This window comes from Limanda limanda, chromosome 12 (assembly GCF_963576545.1).
Source record: "Limanda limanda chromosome 12, fLimLim1.1, whole genome shotgun sequence".
Lineage (NCBI taxonomy): Eukaryota > Metazoa > Chordata > Actinopteri > Pleuronectiformes > Pleuronectidae > Limanda > Limanda limanda.
This window is the reverse complement of record NC_083647.1, coordinates 6703175-6718610: the sequence shown is the minus strand read 5'-3', so window position 1 is coordinate 6718610 and position 15436 is coordinate 6703175. Positions and strand designations below refer to the sequence as shown.

The 15436-nt window shown below is 39.8% G+C and overlaps 1 protein-coding gene across 1 annotated transcript in view; it reads left to right on the top strand.

The window, feature by feature from the left end:
* Window positions 1-15436, top strand: part of alk (ALK receptor tyrosine kinase) — a 346989-nt gene that overhangs the window by 202971 nt on the left and 128582 nt on the right. The window contains exon 4 of the mRNA XM_061082808.1: window positions 7961-8165. Coding sequence (XP_060938791.1) covers window positions 7961-8165 — 205 coding nt within the window. The remainder of the gene's footprint in view (window positions 1-7960; window positions 8166-15436) is intronic.

Genomic DNA, 15436 nt, shown 5'->3' with positions numbered 1-15436 from the left:
CTTGTTAGCAGAGCAACACATGTACTTTGAAGCTGTGAACATGATGCAACATTATCGAAATTTTAAGCTTTGGATTGATGACACAATTTAACATTTGAATGGTGGACAAGCAGCCTCATTATACACACATCATGCACAGCCACTTCTTCTGTTTCTAGTTTGGTGTGGTGTATTTATTTACGTCTTTATTGGATATTTGTCCGTCCAATTCTTCTGCAACTTGACTGCCCTGACGGTGGTGCAACACTACAAGTTAGTAATTCTAGTTTGAGTGAGCACCCTGCTGAACTTTGTAGCTTTGTGACCTCCACACTCCATCTCTGCTGTAATTGTGTTAATATTGACATCAAGGTATTTTTGTCAGTGCTTAGTTTGGCCACAACAATATCAGATCTTCGAGCTGTTTTGCTGCTGACAATAAAGAGAACAACAGGTCATCCTGATATGGCTCAGTGCCTCTGATTTAAAAAAAAAGACCTGGAATTAAAGATAAATCAATAATCAATTAAGTAAATCAGTAAACTGAAAATGAGTGGCATAGTCGGCAGATATTGTGGGACTAAACACTGCTCAAGAAACAAACACAGGAGCCTAACAACTCTAGTTTAAGTAATACATCATGATGAATGGCTATGGAAATTCCCACATTAATCAGATTATTGTGTGATTATTATTTTGGCATGTTGAGCTTCAAACAATGAACACTGCTCTCTTACAGAAAAATACTTTATGACCTGTTTGTACTATACACCCCAGTGTCTCCTCTGCACTGTAGTAAATATGGAATACACAGATTAACTTTTTACTGGGCACAAAAGATTCAAACATTTATGGAAAAAAGAGGCAATATTGTTTGTCTCCCTCAGAAAACATCAAAGGAATTTCTTCAAGTTCGGCACAAACAGACTTAATAATGAACTGTTATGATTTACTGTTACATCACAAATAACATGTTGCGTCATATCTCAAGAATTAATGCAATAATTATGTCACATTTAATAAAATGTCTAATTTGATTATGTCCAAAAGCAAAAAACTTTACTTTCCATTATTAAACACCATAAGATTGTAACCTTGTGACACAACCGACAGTCATTTTTTATTTAACTGTATTTTTATATTAACTCCAGTAGTTCCAAAATTGTTCCTTTGGTTTCTTATGATGCTGCATTACAATTAAATGTGTTTGAAGTCTAATATGCATCATTTACCGTCCACAATAAAAAATACGCAGCAGTGATTCATGTATTCTTAGACAGTGTCTTCCATGTGTTTGAGTTGTTGAGAAAATATTTTCAAAAATGGCACCTCAAAAAATATGTTTTGGTTGGATAAAGGCTGTAGATTAATTAAAATAATCATTACTTCACATGGAATGTAGTCTCATTTAAAATGGACAGAACAGAGGCCGTGTTTACACATTCGTGCAATTTTTAATGAAACAATACACTTATCACACATTATACACCTCTGCATCTGTCTGTATTCAAATATATTCTCACAATAATGTAACACATTTTTACAATCCAAAAACATCAATACATGAAATGACTTGCTTATTACACATATTAATCCAAGGTGAGAAAAAGTGGGTACCCTCTCCAGATGTTTTTTTGCATTTTCCATGTGATGGTTTCTAAGCTACAAAGTTTTATAATGGGTTTACCTTTGCATTCCATTAAAAAGAATGATAATAGAGAGATTCCATGCATTTCTGACAGTTGAATTCCAGAGAACCCATAGATGAGATCAATGTAGACAGAAATATGACTTTATCTTGGGAGCACAAAAGCCGGAGCTGGCTTCCCTAGGATGGGATCCATGTCTTTGTCATGATTTGTTACTCAGGTTGTTCCTTGAACGTCATGTTTGGCCCTTATAATGTCAGCAGGGGGTGGTTATTAGCTATATATTCACTAGTGATGGATGTTAAATATGGAGCCCTTAAAACCGATAAAGCTGCTAATTGTTGGGTTCAGTTTGTTAAACCATGTTAAAAGGAAATGTAATGGTAAGTTGTTCACAAGCTGTTTAATGGGGCTGTCTATGTACCTGATCTTGGCTAGTTAGCCAATGGGCCACTGGCATGATGGTGTTTTCAGTGCATCTGTATCTAAATCAAGTTATTCCTCTGTAAATTTAGTAAGGGTTAATTTGTGTTTTTTGTTACATAAGTTACATTAACCCACCATTTTGTGTAGGTTTATCAGGATTTGTTTTGTGGAGCATGTGGACTGCAATCAAGTATGCTGAGTAGTATGCTAAAACTCCAGTTACTGTATATTTGTGTGTGTATGTAAAATAGGCGATGATGTCACAGTTTATTTCGATTGACCACAGCGTTCTTCTCTGGCAATTGTTTATTTTAGTAGTCTTTATTGTCACAGACTGGTCTGGCACCCTTCTTCTTCATCTGTAGTCATGTAGTGTTCATGGCATATAACGCTAATCCCTAGACTAGTGGTAGAAAAGAAGGACATCAGACTAGAAGTTCACTGGTTGGAGGCCACAGACTGACAAAAACATACCTGGATATGGCCCAGACGTGAATCTGTTCAAGTCCAAGATGACTCTCCCTACCCCACTGTCTAAGTGCCCCTGAGCAAGGCACCTTACTCCCCCAACATCTGCGCGTGTCCTTTGTCCTGCTGTGTTCACACGCAGAGGACATATTTTCTCCATTTGCATGTAGTGTGTCTGTGCATGTGTGTGGGACCAATAAAGGAATCATAAATCTGGAATCATCTTAGCCAAAAAAATGTCCTCACGCAAACCTTTTGTTGGTATGAATGGCTTGTAAAGACAATAACCCCTTCTAGTTGTTACTCAGCAGTCATCCCTAGAAATCCACAAAAATAGTTTATTTCTGTTGTTTTGTCACAGGTCAGAGAGAAATACTGCCTATTTTTTCTTGTTTCCTTCGTTTTTTTATACATCTATTTTGTGCCATATTAGTAATCCACTTTCAGACAGTTCTTTGAGACAAGGTGACTTTTTGTGGGAGTTTTACTTCGTCTAGTTCTCAGTGTTTTACATTGGTTCTTCACAAGTGCTTTGGAGCACTTTGAGTGCTCTAGGGAACCTTTTCTTGCCATTTCACATTGAGTGTTAACTCAGTTGTCTTTAACTTCAACAGAAACGTTGTATTTCTCTTGGGAAGGGCGACTTTCGACTTTCCTTTTCCTGTCAGTCAGCATGATGCTTGTCAGCAATGACATGTAACAACTACGTGTTTTGTTCACCCTTACCATGAAGAAGATATGTCACTCTACTATCCTGGTATTGTATTTTATTATATTAATTAATATATTGCTAAAGCAAGAATCATTTTTTTCCAGTTGCTTATTTGTCTTCATTATTTGTCTTCATTGTTCACTTGCATAAAGGCCAGAGGATTCTCATCACTGCTGTATGGAGAACATTTTGAATTTAGACTTTTAAATACACATACGTTTAATCTCTATGACTTGGTAAAGGAGCTTGTCTGTTTCAGTTGCTCAGTTAACTATGTATCACTGAGTAACAGAACTTGTTATACAAAACCTGACTGAATTTCTGCTCAAAGTATGAAATTGGATCCATTACTCTTCTCTTGACAGAGCTACTACCATTCTTCTTTACCCAAAGCCCTTGAAAAGTATAAGCTTTGTTAAGTTTTATGTGTTGTCTTCAAGTTGACAAGTTCCTTTATATTTTTCCATAAAAGCTGAACCGAATAATGGTGACATCCCCCCTTAAGCTCTTATTCTAAAGTCCAGATCATTAGGGCTGAACATAAATAATTCTAAATCAGAACGTGATAACAAAGATAGACAAAAGAAGGGTCTTTATTATCATGCAGAATATTGGGTTACACCATCTCTCTACAGTGAAAGCCTGTCACTGTGTTGCACCGATGAATGGTTTGTAAATTAAAATGTGTGGCAGCTAAAATTATTAGGACCTTGAAAAGCTTGTCGTGGCCCTATAAATGCATTATACTATAAGAGGATTTGGCAAAGAATACAATTTGAATGGATTGTGTTCCTCTCTCTCGCAGTAGCTGCCTTTTATTATCTGAGGAATTCCACTCTCACCAAACATTGGCCTTATTTGGTATTCTATGTCAACAAGAGTCTCAATTGATTGAATCTGTAACTGCGTCGAGAGCGAGAAAACTGTTTACCGGCTTGATTCAGTGATGTGGAACACAACTATCACTTTGAATTGAAATCTTTCTGCCTTTTTGGGTTTGGCTTCCCCTCTGAGGGCCAGTGATCAAATATGGTTTAACTCTGTTGACTCCACCAATTCTGAACTACATAGATAAATGAGAAATTAACAGCTGAAAAACTAGTGCAGGTAATGTTTAAAGGGAAAAGAAAACTACTACTACAAAATGACTACTACAATACTACATCCTTAAAATATGTTAGTTTAACCCAGATAAAACTGCAATTCTCTTTTCCTGGAAATAATTTCTTCCTCTACAAAACAGCAGTTGCGCTGTAATGCGACGTAGTGTTTTTAGAGCGGGGAAGAAGAGATTTCTGGTAATGTAGAGTTAGTCAGAGCTAGCAAACATGTCAGCAATATTTCAAATCCCCACAAGTAAAAACTGGGACACGTACCATATGTTTCCATGGTTGGTGCTAGTGTTAGCCAATTATTTGTATCACTTTGTATTGGCTGATATACAATGTTAATGGTGGCATCAAGCAGTATTCACAGCTGAAGAAGGGGCAGAAGTCCATAAATGGAATTGCAGTACTACTTTTAGAGTTTTCAGTTATAATTTGTATCCTGCCACTAAATTGCTAGTTTCTTTAAATTATTTGTGCAGGGAAACAAGAGTTAATAGTTTTTTTCTGCCTTCAGGCACAAAGCCCTTCCTGGGCTTAAAAACCTTTACATCCAAATGCTGCTGGCTGTGTAGAAAATGTGTCTAGTTCACATTGCCTGCGAACATAATATAAGTACTTGGCCTATTCTTGCCAAATTGCCTGGACCCTCTGTGTAAGGAGCCTGCAAATGTGGTAGAGGAGGCTAAACTGGATTACTCCAATTTACAGGCCTCCAAATCCACTAGTTTTTAAGCAACTTGGGGATAAGGGGAAAACACTGGATATCAGGGAAGGGAAATTTAAGTGAGTTACTGGTTTAGAAAAAGGTTTGATTACAATTTAAAACACAATCTAGTGGATGCAGGTGTATATAGTATATTGAAGGGCTTCATGTTTACCCTAACAGCTATTTAAACATTTTAGACCCACAGGACAATTAAAAAGCATACTCTAAGTCATTAATTCAAATCAAATTGGACGTTATGCAAACAACACATTGATGTAGGTGTAATTAGTTGTATTATAGAGCATATCCATTCATCCATCGTCTTCTGCTTATCTGGGCTTGGGTTGCTGATGTAGCATTAGCATAAATACAGACGTTCCTCTGGATTTACAGCTCCTCCTGGGGGTTCCTGAGGTGATGTAGTTTACTCCAGTGAGTTCTGGGTCTACCCCAGGGTCTTTTCCTGTTGCAAGTGTCCTATAAACCTCCAACAGAATGTGCCTAGGAGGCATACTGAATACATTCCTGAACAACCTCATCTGTCCCCTTTCAACATGAAGCAGAAGCAGTTCTTCTCCCAGCCCCCTGTGGATGTCTGAACTCTTCACCCTATCGCCACAACTGAGGCCAGCCTCCCAACGGAGACATACCTTTTTCGTTATTGTATTTGTGATCTTTTTCTTTTGAGAATTCACAGAGTTGGAACCCAGATCAACCAGATTAAAGAGCAAAGAGATATTTATATCAATCAATCAAATTTTATTTGTGTAGCCCATATTCACAAATCACAAATGGTCTCATAGGGCTTTAACAAGGTGTGACACCCTCTACCCGTAACCCTTATCAAGAGTAAGGAAAAACTCCCCCAAAAAAAGCTTTTTTGACTTGACACTTGACAAACACAAGGAGTTAAGTGTGTCCCAGTTAGAAAGTACATTTTACTGCAATCTGACCTGCAGGACGCTGATAGTAGCATTGTGCTGAGGAAAGAGTGCAGCCTGGAGATGGAAACAAACCAAATTTCATAGAAAAAAAATCCATCAGCCCTGAGGGCTTCTAGACAAATAGGCAAAAGCCATTCTGTGAGAAAAAGTATTTATGCTGGGTATAAGAGTTTCCAGATTTTTCCCAAACCATGATTATCAATTAAGACTTGAGACATTTTTTTGTCAAATTGCTACTAGCCAAACCAGTGTATTATGGTTGTGTAAGAAATGCTGAAAGGATGTGGCAAAAGACAATGGAACATATTGTGTGGATGCATGTGGGCGTGTTTGTGTGCGTGTGTGTGTGCATGAATGCGTGTGTGTGTGTCGCAAGAGTCACTTTTGTAGAAGGTGCAGATGATGGGTAAATTAAATATAATATAAATTTAGTAGTTTATGCTACTTCTATGAACAGTAATGATTCAGTCAGTAAGACTACAATCTTTTGTGGTGAATGATGTAATTAGGTAAAAGATTCAGTTTGAAATGATTCCTTCATTCAAAATAAAACGTCCTTTTCTGTGTGCTTTTGTGTACCAGGGAAAGGCAAAGCAGAAAATGATGATTGAATTACTGAAAAAGTCAGTCACAGCATTACTAACAAAAACTAAATCCTAAAAGAGGCTTTGCTGTTTCATTCAGAACAAATGACTTCAGATCTTGTTTTGTGCTTTGCTGGATTATCCACATTAGGTCTCTGCAGTTTAACTGGTTCAACATCCATGTGAGTGGCTTCCAGTATTCTAGCTAAGTGTTGATTGTTGGATAAAGCACTTGACACACTTCCTCTTAGTTGTGGTTACCAGCGTTAGTTAGAACCTTTCCCTGACTGCTGTAAGGTGCCTTTTCCACTACATTATGAGAATAAGTCTCAGCTTCCCTCTTCCTTTTACATCCTGATGGAGAAACCATCACAGACACTTCAGTTTTGTCAAATTTATATCTTTCAAAATGACTTTTAGCCAATCTTCTGTCGGACATCACATCTCCTGGTGAACAGATTCACACTCTGTTCACCATTCACACTGTTTTTTCAGCTGACCTGAATATAGCGCTGAACAGATCTCTTGGGTTGTGTTTAAGAACACCGCCGGCATTTCACGTTGTCTGCTGTAAAACAGGAACTTACAATACTTTGAGCATGACCCTCAGCATTCAACTTATACTCTGCATTCAAAAATCTCTCCAAATTGAGTCAAATTACTTTAACAGCCAGCGCTCCTCGTGTTCCCTATACTAACAAACAAAACAACAGCAGCATCACAGTGTGTTTCTGAGAATGATAGAAATTCAGTGACACTATGAGACTTTAATCTTTTTCCTTTTTTGCTCCCCCTTATCCACACTACTTTTCTTAACTGAACACATTAAAAATAGATTATCTTCCTTTCAAGTTGAGATTCATTGTGCTTACACACACACGTCCACACACACACACACACACACACACACACACACACACACACACACACACACACACGTCACAAGTCAGCTTCGAGTGAACTTCCTGCCTGAATGAGTGCAATAGGTTTGGAAGTGAAATGGGACTTCATTTAAAATGATGAAAAAACTATGCTTTGATTTTGTACCCTCTTTCCCTCCTCTCTTTTTTACATGTGAGGGATGTCACTGACAGCTCTTTTCCAAAGCAGCTTCATTTCATGCATTTTCATCAAGTGTTACTTTCAGCCATTGCCTCAAAACGATTTGAAACCACAGCCTATCACTCATCTTGTCTCCGTACTGTGCTGTGCGTGTACGTCTTGTTAATGAGATTAGATTTTCTCATAACTTTTAAAGATTTCCTCCCACTTCTGATCCACGTATTAGCAAGATCGATACGTCCCTGAGACAATAAGTAATTGTGCATTTGTTTATGCTGCTGTTTTGTGTTCTACAATTCTTTGTTTTTCTCTCTCCTTTAGGTCAGTTCCTCTGGGTGAACAATTCAGCCTTTGGTGGTCCCTGGGTTCTGAGTCCGTGGCTGTGGGGAGGGCAAGTTCCCTGTAGCCTGGACTTGGCCATGTTCCTCCACCCAAAACAAAGTGGCCAATACACCATATGGCTCATAGAGCGGGACAAATCGCCACGGGCCCTCTTGTCCACTGACACCCTCCCACGCATCACAGGGTAAGCACTTGTCTTATACACTAAATAAGGGTTAAATTAAATTCTCCTTGCCAGGCATGGTTAAATGAGAATGAACATGAGCTCAGCTGAGTTGGTATTGTGTGTACATGCATTCTTGCACACCATCCAAAAGCTTCATGGTGATCGCCCTGTTCCCAAACCTGTGTGAATGTGTTCTATTAGAGGCACAAAACGTTTAGCAGAATCAAATGATGACACCCTCTCGCTTTTTATGTGGAGATTGCCTAACACGCAGAGGGAAATGGCGGCATGAGAAGCGAAGATAACTTGTTCAAAACGCCTGCAATTTGATTTTGCAGCAGCTTGGCACCAATCAGCAATTCCTGCATTCAAGCCACCTTCCTGTGTCTAATCCTTAATTAACACCAGGTACGTGCTGCTCTTACTGTGGCTCCTCGGTGGAAGCCACACTCACTCACAATGAGTGCAACAGGGTGACAGAGGCCAGTACAACACTCAGGTCTATAGCTTCTCCTCTAAACCCCACATATGTGGTTATAGCTATGGATGGCTGTACCTCCCCCTTTATTAGCATAGCTCTATTTATGGTTCTGGCTCATAGGAAGTCACAATACAAAGAGTAACTCTCACTGCGTTGCTAAGGGCATATTTCATGTTGCATGCATGTGTATAAATAATCTCCTCAAAGCATTGGAATCCCATGAATGTCTGCTTTGTGCATCTCTGCTGTCTTTGTTACTGTCTGTATGTGGGAGTCAATGTCCCTTAACATTTGTATGCCTGTGTGTGTGTCTGTCTTAAGTTACCTTTGGGAACAGAATTCAGACTTAACACCCGTTATTGTGGAATGGCTGTGTCCCAACTGCTCATTGGCCAGTGGCTATGGTCATGGTTGGGTTAGGGTTCGGCAAGTAGTGGTTATGGATAGGGTTCTGTAAGTGCCAATGAAATCAGCTGCTGCTCATGTTGATGGGACACTAATCTGTTTTCACAGGACTTCTTTCTTTGGGGAAAAAAAGCAAGTCCCCATGAAGTAAATTATTGAATTTCAATGTGAAGACAAGGTTTAGGTTTAGGTTATAGTTAGGTTAAGGTTAGGTTTAGGTCTAAGTTAAGGTAAAGGGTTAGTCAAGTAGTAACTACGAAGGTTATAGGAAGTAGGGTTATTGTCCAGGAATTCATGTAAGTCAATGTTATGTCCTCTGAAGTCATGGAGACACGACCATGTGCATGTGTGTGTTTATGCGACGCTCACGCTGGTGTGTCTTCTGAGGGAGCATAACGGGAACCTGCTCATTACACGTGTGACAGATTAGACTGTGCGTTTGTGTGCGCTCTCATTAATATTCAGAGGATGCCGTCCGCCCACACCATCCCTGCCATTCTGAGACTCGCTCAGCCAAACTCCCAACACTCCCGCTCTGAAGGGAGAGCGCTGATATCATAAAAACGAGAGAGCGAAAGCGAAAGCAAGAAGAGCCACCCGCGGACATTGGAAGAGTCAGTCAGATTACTAATTGCCAACCTGTGCCCTTGCCTTTGAATTTTAATGCTGTGTTTTGATGCCACTGCCTGATTCAATAGTCAGGCCATTTCGTTCAGGGTTAGCCAAGGGGGAAATAAACCATCCCTTTACACATCCCTCCTTTAACTAGGTCCCCCTTACATGGAGGTAGATTAAACTTATTAGGATTTGTTTAAAGCAAGGCAACAGGTAATTGTTGCAAAAGAAAAAAATGTGGGTCTGAGTGTATTTCTTAATTTAAGGTATAACTTTGTACGAAGATAATCAGTATGAGGGAGCTCAGACAGCATCTCTAAACAAACCTAAAAAGCGCGTAGTGCAAGTTTGTTCCCTGAAGTAGGAACAGTTCAGCAGTATTTGCCAAAATGTACCACACAATGTTGCACTGGTTAAACATTTGTTCTCCTTATTGATTCATACACTGAAGTTAACAATATAATTGTTGCTTCTCATAATTCTAAATTAAGAATTGCCTTATTAACTGTAAAAGTGCCAATGCTCTGCTACAAATATCAGCGGGGGAGTGCATGTGGGTTTGCCTTGAAACCCCCATGAAAATTCCTCCAGCAACCTATGTTGCAATAATGTTACATCACATCTGAAGGGACTGTCCGAGCAAAACACATCTTTGAGAGTCAATTCTCAATGGCTAATGCTTCATCCTCTACAAGCGCTTTCAAATAACAGTCAAGAAATGTAATACTTTCTGCAGCGTATTGAAAAACAGTGACATCGGGTGAAATAAAAGTTAATAGACCGTGACAGATTTGAAAAAACAGCAACCACCATTGCTCTCAAGACCAATATATAAAACTTTGACAAGTCGTCTGTGGAAGAAAGTCACAACGCCTGAATGCCACTGGTGATGCAACATGCAGCTCAAGTTTGTTCCATCAAACACATTAATCATTCATTCATTTTGACCTCAAGTTAAGGGAATTAAGTAAATCACATCACAAATGGAGCTGATTAAAGTTCCACCAGATTTGGGATTGTTGCTTCCCCCACCACTGTACAAGCAGACTTCTCGGGTGAGCTTTTTATCATGCCTTCCCTCGAGCGCCTGCATTCATTCTGTGTCTAACAATACCTGAGGGAAGCACATTTAGGACCTCTGAACGCTGCCTGCGAAGGACTTGACTCATCAAACAGTGGCAGCTCTCACAGTGAATGTCAGCGTCCCCAGTTAGGCATTCAGCACTGAGAGAGAGGCAGGAGGAGGGCGGGGATCCAAGATTATGATTGTGTGAGTGTGCCTGTATGTATTCATAGTGTGATGTCCTCACATAAATTGTGTGTGTGTGTACAGTCTCTTTGTGCGGGCACCTATTTATTGGGTCATTGTGTGTACCAAGGGTGGCGCTGACCACAAAAATTACGGTCTGTAAGTATATACTGACATTTTGAGGTGACAGTTTGGAATGTTGTACAATGAAAACAAGAAATATAGAAAATATTTAACTGCTTCTTTTTTCAATAACAGGCTGCTGCAATTCTTAAAGTCTGCAATACAGCTGCAACCGGCTAGAACTTACTAATAAAGTTAATTTAAGAACGTAAATCAAAAACCAATATTGTATGGCTCCCTATCCACTTCCATAAAAACACATAAGGCATTGGTTGTTAGCGCGTAGATACCCGGGCTGGGTTCGGAGAAAAATGTATAAATAATATTTGGGTTTGCGTTCGGCTTGGTTAGTTTTCTCTCTGGCTCAATCAGGTTGGGACAGAAAATTGTGGCCCTGCTTTCGGTCTAGATTGTAAGCAAGAGGTTGCTCAACTGCCACGGGGAGTTTGGTTTGCATCACACTCATAGAAAAACGAATTTCACACATGTTAAGAGATTAGAGCTGCCACACCGGCTGCTGTTTGCCGCTGTTCAGCTGGCTGCTCTCCTGGACATTGGAGGTCTTGCCGATTTTATTTCCCCGCTGAGTACCTAGGACTACTTTTATACAAGTAAATACAGTAGTTATACCAGCAACCTCTGAAAGGCTGTAGTTGTATTAAAATTTAATGTAAAGAGCTTCAGGTGATGGGCAGCAGTCTCTCCCTTTCTCCCTCTCTAACTCTCCCTCTCTCCCTCTCTCTCACACAATATTTAAAAACACAGTGCTGGCAGTATCAGCTCTGCTGAGCAACTACAGCCTGAATAGCCTGACATAAGAGTTGCCCACATGGAATGGCTCCCAGCCGAAAAGCCAGAACCAAAGATCTTTGGTATAAATACACGTACCATTACACCCCTAGTGTGAACTGTAACACTATCTCGCTGTGGTAAGATATCAGAGCTTTCCTGTTTTGTGGGTTACAGGTAGGACCTTTCAGCTCCCTGAGTGTCAGGTTATAGGATGAAACACAGTGAGTCGCAGACTATGGAATTTGCCTTATACACAAAGGGAACGACATTACAGTATATACCACACATTAGCATCCGAACTATATATATCATGGATTTGTTTCATTTACATTTATATTCTATAAACCATTTGGCCTTGATTACCATGTGCTTTTACATGATGCCTGGCACAGCAAGTAAAGGTATCAGTAATTTGACAAAATACAATCATGCATTAGTGTGGAATGTGTTACATTTTGCAGAGTGAAAAATGATAGAAATATTAGCTGCACAGTCTCTTCTAAATCAAGCTTGCATATTAAGCAAGTAAAGCCAAAATGTTTGAAAGAAAAAAAATTACCTAAGCAATGAGAAAACGAGCTGTTGTTAAACTAAAATAAGGCTTAAACGTCTGGTTGCACATAGACAATTAAAATATTTCATTGTAACTGTCACGGTCATGATGAAAGTTGTCCCACACAATGGAAAGAGTTGGCTGGAGAAAAAATATCACCCCCCTATTGTAACAGCTGTAATCCCTGCAAATTAAAAAGGATTATTCTCGCCACTAACTTAATTATTCAATTTACAGTCTTATAAATGGAATAAAAAGCAGCCTCAACACTGACATCATATTCGTCTGTGTTTTCACAGTAGATCCTTTGCAAGTTGAATAATTGCCAAAAGCTTCTAAAGAAATCAATATGAACTATGCACAAGGCTCTTTGAAATGAAGCAAGCTGGCTCTAAGGCTCGTGTTGCATGTTCAAGACCTATGTATTACAATATAATAATATCATAAAAACATGGTGATGACTACAGTTCAAACATGGTGATTTCTACCCTAGTATTTTGATGATTGTAGACCAAGAGAGGGTCACCTTTGAGTTAATTAATTAAAAACTTTCCTTTAAATCCCAAACTGCCTTTCAACTTCGTGAAAACAGCTGTTTCTCTGACATTGTGGGCTGATTTCATCTGCACAATCTGATTACATTAATAGAAGGAATACATTTAGTTCCATTTGAAGCAGACTTTCTTCTTATGCTATTACAACTTTATCTTGGCTCCATTATAACCTGTAACTTAAAAAGAAACCTTTAATGAGATAATCACACACCATATGATTATCCCATGTAGGTGTATTTTATGCACTGATATTATGACATGCTAATTATATTTCTCAGTGCCACTTTTTTTTCTGTTGGCACAAAGCAGCATGATGACTGTAATGATAAATGCAGAGCAGAACATAAATGGCTTGGCAAATGAATGGCTTGGGTCTTGTAAAATCAAAAGATATGAATCATCAAGGTGGTGTAATTAAGTCTGGACATACCAGGTTATCTTATGAGGGAAGACCAGGGCAGAGTGATTGACAGCAGATCGTCACAGATGGGGGGGGTGGAGACCATGTGTGTGACAGTAGTGCAAATTAGTCTTTTTATCCTATGGGATAAAAGGGAGCCATAGTGAGTGAATAAGTGAATTACAAAGTAATGTATCATCCTTCTGTCATACCTGTATTTGACAGCAGCTGTTGATGGTTGGGGCAGAATATATAAGAGCAGTTGTGCTATAGCCCTGGCATATAAGAGTGATGTTGCAGACCAGGACATATGACAGCAGTGAGAGAATAGGAACGTGGCTTGGGTCTTGAAGAGTTGTAACATTTATTTACTGACAAACAGTCTAAACTGCACATTCGACTGCTAGTTCACAGCTAACCTGATGCTTCCAACTCTCTGCAAGTCACCAGCCTCAACATCCCACAGAAACGTACATTCTCTCTCTCTCTCTCTCTCTCTCTCTCTCTCTCTCTCTCTCTCTCTCTCTCTCTCTCTCTCTCTCTCTCTCTCTCTCTCTCTCTGTCTCTCTCTCTCTCTTTCTCTCTCTCTCTCTCTCTCTCGCGCTGTCTCTCGCTCTCTCTCTTTCTTTTAATCACTTATTCACTCACTCATTCACTGACTGACTGTCATTCTCTAACTTTCTCACCTGCTAACTATGAACACAACTTACATAACTGTCCATTAAAGGTGCTGCACTGCTAGTTAGATGGATGGATGGATGGATGGATGAATAGATAGATAGATAGATAGATAGATAGATAGATAGATAGATAGATAGATAGATAGATAGATAGATAGATAGATAGATAGATAGATAGATAGATAGATAGATAGATAGATGGACAGATGGACAGATGGACAGATGGACAGATGGACAGATGGACGGATGGACGGATGGATGGATGGATAATGCTTAAGAACACTTTCCACACACATCTGTGCATGTGTATAATAATGAATATTATATCATATCTGATCTCAGAATGGTGGAAGCTGACTCAAGGGCAGCTTGACAAGCGCATTTGTCTGTAGCTAAGTGTTGCTTGTCACCAATCCAAAAACTGCTGCTCCCCTCTCCGCTTGACAAAGCGTAGCCTCTGTCATGCCCTTTGTTTTGGTGACACAGAAATGATGGATGCAACAGCTTGTAGCAGATTCCAGAGACACTAGTCCACTGCAGCCACAAGTGGGCAGTACATTAGAAAATGAGTGTGAACAATTGTTCACAAGACATCCGATTTATATGTTTTTTTAAACTTATAATTGGTCAATCACTGCTTACCTTGCTCGCCCCGATGGTACCCCAGCCACACACTGACACTTCTCTTTGAAACGGGAGTAGTGATACACCCCCCTCACAGAGAGTCTCTGAAAGCCACGTTTTGTGGGTTCTTCAATGAGCGAAGCTAGACTCAAATGAAAGTGATGGGTCAGCTCAAGGCCCTCTCGGTGGCAAAGGCACATCCATCCCTGGCAGGCCTTTTACATCGCCTCATCTCTTCCACTTGGTGTTTGCGAGGGGTGACCCCCAGCTCTCAAACCGTGGTCGCTGGAGGGCTGGGGCTGATGGGATTCTCTTAGCTCTGGTTCCGGGAGAGCTGCCAGTAGGAAGCTGCAATTGCCATAGATCATTTAGGGAAGAGACAAAGACAGTCTTCAAAATATGTTTTTCTTTTTTAGGGGGCCAGGAGTGTAGTACATTACATCTCAAGGACAGGAAATGAGCAGTACTGTGCCACATGGTGTGTGATATGCTGGTAGATCAGTTCCATTGTGACCCAAAGCTTCAGAAATATACCACCCAAACACAAACCTCAAGTTATTTTACAGAGCAAGCTCTTCTCTGGTAATAAAGGATTTGTAGACAGTTGATAGTCACATATGTGCTTGATCCACTCACTCAGATCTAACATAGGTGACCATACATTAGCTGTATAAAGGCTGCATTCAAAGCCAGATCACAACCAAACACCGACTAGTACACATGATAACAAACCAGGAGTGTATTAAAACTAGCTTGCTGTGTCCAAATGCAGCTAATTGCTAGATGACAGTGGTAAGGGAGACAAGCGTGTGA